Here is a 4100-nt window from a genome sequence, read left to right on the forward strand (position 1 = left end):
CGGAGGCTGAGCCCCCATGAGAGGCTGGCGGAGGCTGAGCCCCCATGAGAGGCTGGCGGAGGCTGAGCCCCCATGAGAGGGGCTGGCGGAGGCTGAGCCCCCATGAGAGGGGCTGGCGGAGGCTGAGCCCCCATGAGAGGCTGGCGGAGGCTGAGCCCCCATGAGAGGCTGGCGGAGGCTGAGCCCCCATGAGAGAGGCTGGCGGAGGCTGAGCCCCCATGAGAGGGGCTGGCAGAGGCTGAGCCCCAGTGACAGGGAGGCTGTCACGCCCAGGCTGGCGAAGGCTGAGTTCTGGTCACAGCTCCAGCACACACGCTAGCAACACTGGGACTTGAAAACTTGGGAAACCTGTCACAGATCAGAGAAATGAAAAAAAAAAAAAGTATTTGAGAACTCAGCGAGTGTTTCATTGGGGTTAACGGTAGCTTTCCGTGACAGCCCTCTTCTATCCGCGTCCCGCAGCGTCCACAGCGGACAGGCCGGAGGGGCACAGGCCCCCACCAGGGCTGACCGTGGCTGCAGCCTGGGCTCCTGCCTGGGCTCCTTGCTCACACACAGCACCTGGCCTTCCACTTTTCCTGTTGGACATTTCCCTCCCCAGTTCTGCATGGAAAGGGGAGGAACATAGCAGAGCCTCAGCCTGCAGGCCCGGGGCCCCGGCTGCTCCCGAGGCCTGGCCCTGGTCCCCTCGAGGCCCAGGCTCTCAGGCAACCTTACCAGCTTGATGCGAACCTTTGACCGTGAGCTTCAGTGACCACTCTGTGTTGTCCCTGCCACCCTCTACCTGATCTGAGATCCTGTTCCTATCCTCCTGGACCTTCTGTCCTGGGGCTTCGTCTCCTCCACTGTACCGGGAGCCCTGGAAATCCCCTCTCTCACTGGGACAGCGGTCCTGTGGATTGCCTGCCCCTCCTGTGACCCGTGGATCCTAAAGGCTCTGTCTCCCACATCTGGACCATGGGTCTAGAGGTCAAGCCCTGGTGTCTGCACAGCCCCCGGGAGCATTTCTAAAGCGAGGAGCCTCAAACCCCGGTGGATGAGTCCTGGAAACACTGGGCTGATGCCTGCAGAGGGCCAGCCATGCCCCTTTGTCTGTGCACAGCTCAGGAGTCTCCCCACCCCCCTGGCCTCACCCAGCTCGATGGCAGCCTCTGTGAGCTGCTTCCTATGCTGGTCTGGGACTGGTGGGGTGGGAAGTCTGACTCCCTGCTTCACCCTGCGCTCCCCAGGTCTTACCTCCCAATCCTGACTCAGGCCCCTCCTCTCGAACCTCCGGTTAGCTAACTCAGAGAGAGGTGCCCTCGCCAGGCGTGGCCATGAGATCATATGCTCCTCAGCTTCCTCACCGGCTTTGTTTTTGTGTTAAGAGACGTAAAAACATGAAATGTATATCATACAAGTCAGGTCTTCAGAAAAGCAGGCGTGATAACGAGCCGATCCTCCCCTCACTGCCAGGTCTGCTCTGGGCATCTTTGCTGTGGCTCTGCATCACACAGAAGCCCACCCTGCCGGCCCCTGCCCTGCCCTCCACACGGGTCCCCCCGGCACCCCCTCACGCGACAACCACTGAGCTGGACAGCACATGGTATGGTGCCGTGGGCATCTAGCAGAAGTGGGAGCTGACTCCTCCCTGCAGTTCATTCTGCTAATCGCTCCCATTAAATCCACGTCTGGACTGGATATGTGATTCGAATGACACAGTGCCAGCTGTGAGCCCTGAGTTCAAGCACAAAGAAGGATCTAGACCCATATTAAAGGGAATCCACATCTCTATCTTTCAGGGCCATCAAGGTCTAACAAGTGTAGTTTAGCTGCAATAGTTATTGGACCCCCAGGTCCCCGGGAGACAAGGAGTCCAGCCTCCCTGTTTGTTGGAGGGTCCGTCCTGCAGCTCACAGCAAGAGGCCGATTTTTGCTCTGCCCCACCCAACCTACTGTCTCTGTGGACAGTGTTGGCCATGTTTTATTTAGGGCCTAGGCTCTTATGTGTGTAACATCTTATTCGACATTCTATGGACATTGGAATAATTGGAGGGATCTCACTGTGCGATTGAGAAGAGATTGGAATATAGCTTAGAATGAAACTGAAACAAATGCTCAGGAGAGGGCGTAGTTTGAAGCTAAGATTGAAGCTAAGATTGAAGCTAAGATTTCCTGTTAGGAAAGAGCAAGCGTCGGGCCGGTGTTACTCCATACCAAGTGATCAGGACTGGCAGGAGTCACAGAGCTCTGAGACTTCTCTGGGTCCTTCTACCACGACCCACCTCAGTCTGGACACATGCTGCCTGAGGCCAGGCATTAACATTGTAGCAATTTTGTATCTGGTTGAAGTTAGGTCTGTAAGGTGAGATCAGCCATGGCAGAAACAGTCACATCAAAGAGATTGGCAAACACCACAGACCTGGAGTTGCTTCCTCCAGGGGGAAGGACGTCAGGTATTTCCTGGTGCACCATTGCTCCAAGGCGCACGCCAAGCGTGTGCCTGGCACAAACGTTTGTTTGTTTAGTAAACTCTGGGTGGAGGGAGGGGAAGGGGCCGGGAAAGGCTCTGGGGTCACGTGGTGAGCTCATCCCGCGGCTCTGGTGCTTGGAGCTGACTCAGGAGCTCATCAGCATTCCCTTTAGAATGACATCTTTTATTACAAATTCATAAGATGGTTGCTGGTTCGGATTTTGTTGTTGTTATTGGTCGTGGGGCTTGAACTCTGGGCCTCAAGGTGAGCACTCTACCACTTGAGCCACAGCACCACTTCCAGTTTTCTGGTGGTTTCTATTGGAGATCAGAATCTCACGGACTTTCCTGCTCAGGCTGGCTTTGAACCACTCTTCTCCAATCTCAGACTCCTGACTAGCTGGGATTACAGGTGTGAGCCACTGGTGCCCAGCATTTGCTGTTTTTTTTTTTTTTTTTTTTACTCCCAGTATAGATGCTAGTTGAATAAAATTAAGTTGTCTCTAAGTCTTATCATTATGAAAGTGACAAGTTGGGAATCAAGCATTTAAAAGAAATCTTTCCTGAGAGATCATCTCCACCATATGTTCATGTGCACCTGTGTTGGCGTACACACACACACAAACACACACACACAAGAGGCCCAAGTGTACACACATGCAAATACATTGCCCACAAAAGGTAGCACAGACTGCAAAGGGACCTGGGCAGGTGTCAGGTGTGGGCACAGGCCTGGGGTGTGCTGACCCATAGGTGTGCACCTGCACACATGTCCAGAGCAGTCTGCCTTTCTGTCTCCAAAACGCCAGACAATGCAGTTCCAAGGGAAGCTGAAGTTCCTGTTTGGACAGAAGAAGAAGGCACCGTCAGGTGCGGCGCTGCCCGCTCGGCTGTCACTCTTCTGCACCGTGATGCCGGTCATTTTACCTCCCGTGGCAGAGATGAGACGGGGCAGCACATTCCTGAGGGTGAAGCACAGGTCAGACACGGACCCAAGGTAAGCAGACTGCCATGTGCTGACACACTGTGCGTTTCTGTTTTTGCTTTCTTCTAGCATGTCATACACATGAGATTGGCATGTGTGTGACAACTGATAGGAAAAGGTGCTTTCAAATGTCTGTTGAAGACTGCACCACACACCTCTGGCTTTCGTGGGTCTGAAGCTGCCCCAGTACAGAGACACGCCGCCAGGAAGCAGCTCTCTGGGAGATCTGGTGGTCACCCTGGCTGTGCACGCTCTCACCCAGAGCACACGCACACTGGAGGGATCCAGGGTGTCCGTCAGGTCAGGTCATGGCTGTGTCTCTGGTTGTGTCTCTGCCTCTTCCCACCTGATTTTCTTGCCAGACTTTTCTCAGCATTTCAGAAGCACAAAACACTTGGTGTTATTTTGGGGTAGAATGGGTCTTATCTGTAATGCGTGAATGGGTTTCCTGGGAGCCTGTAGACAGATTTTCCACTACATAGAGAGAGAGTCCAGTGGGGGGCTGGGGCAGATGACTGGGCTAGGAGGCTGACTTCTGACTTTCCCCCTTGGATTGTGGGCTGGGGGACGGGGCTGGGCTAGGAGGCTGACTTCTGACTTTCCCCCTTGGATTGTGGGCTGGGGGACGGGGCTGGGCTAGGAGGCTGACTTCTGACTTTCCCC

At 54.8% G+C, this 4100-nt stretch overlaps 1 protein-coding gene across 1 annotated transcript in view; it reads left to right on the forward strand.

Moving 5' to 3' along the window:
- Positions 1–4100, forward strand: part of Ahrr (aryl-hydrocarbon receptor repressor) — a 55748-nt gene that overhangs the window by 43119 nt on the left and 8529 nt on the right. The window contains exon 7 of the mRNA XM_013013821.1: positions 3262–3449. Within this exon, the coding sequence (XP_012869275.1) occupies positions 3262–3449 (188 nt within the window). The remainder of the gene's footprint in view (positions 1–3261; positions 3450–4100) is intronic.

The sequence above is a fragment of the Dipodomys ordii genome, unplaced genomic scaffold (assembly GCF_000151885.1).
Source record: "Dipodomys ordii isolate 6190 unplaced genomic scaffold, Dord_2.0 Scaffold21, whole genome shotgun sequence".
NCBI classification, from domain to species: Eukaryota; Metazoa; Chordata; class Mammalia; order Rodentia; family Heteromyidae; genus Dipodomys; species Dipodomys ordii.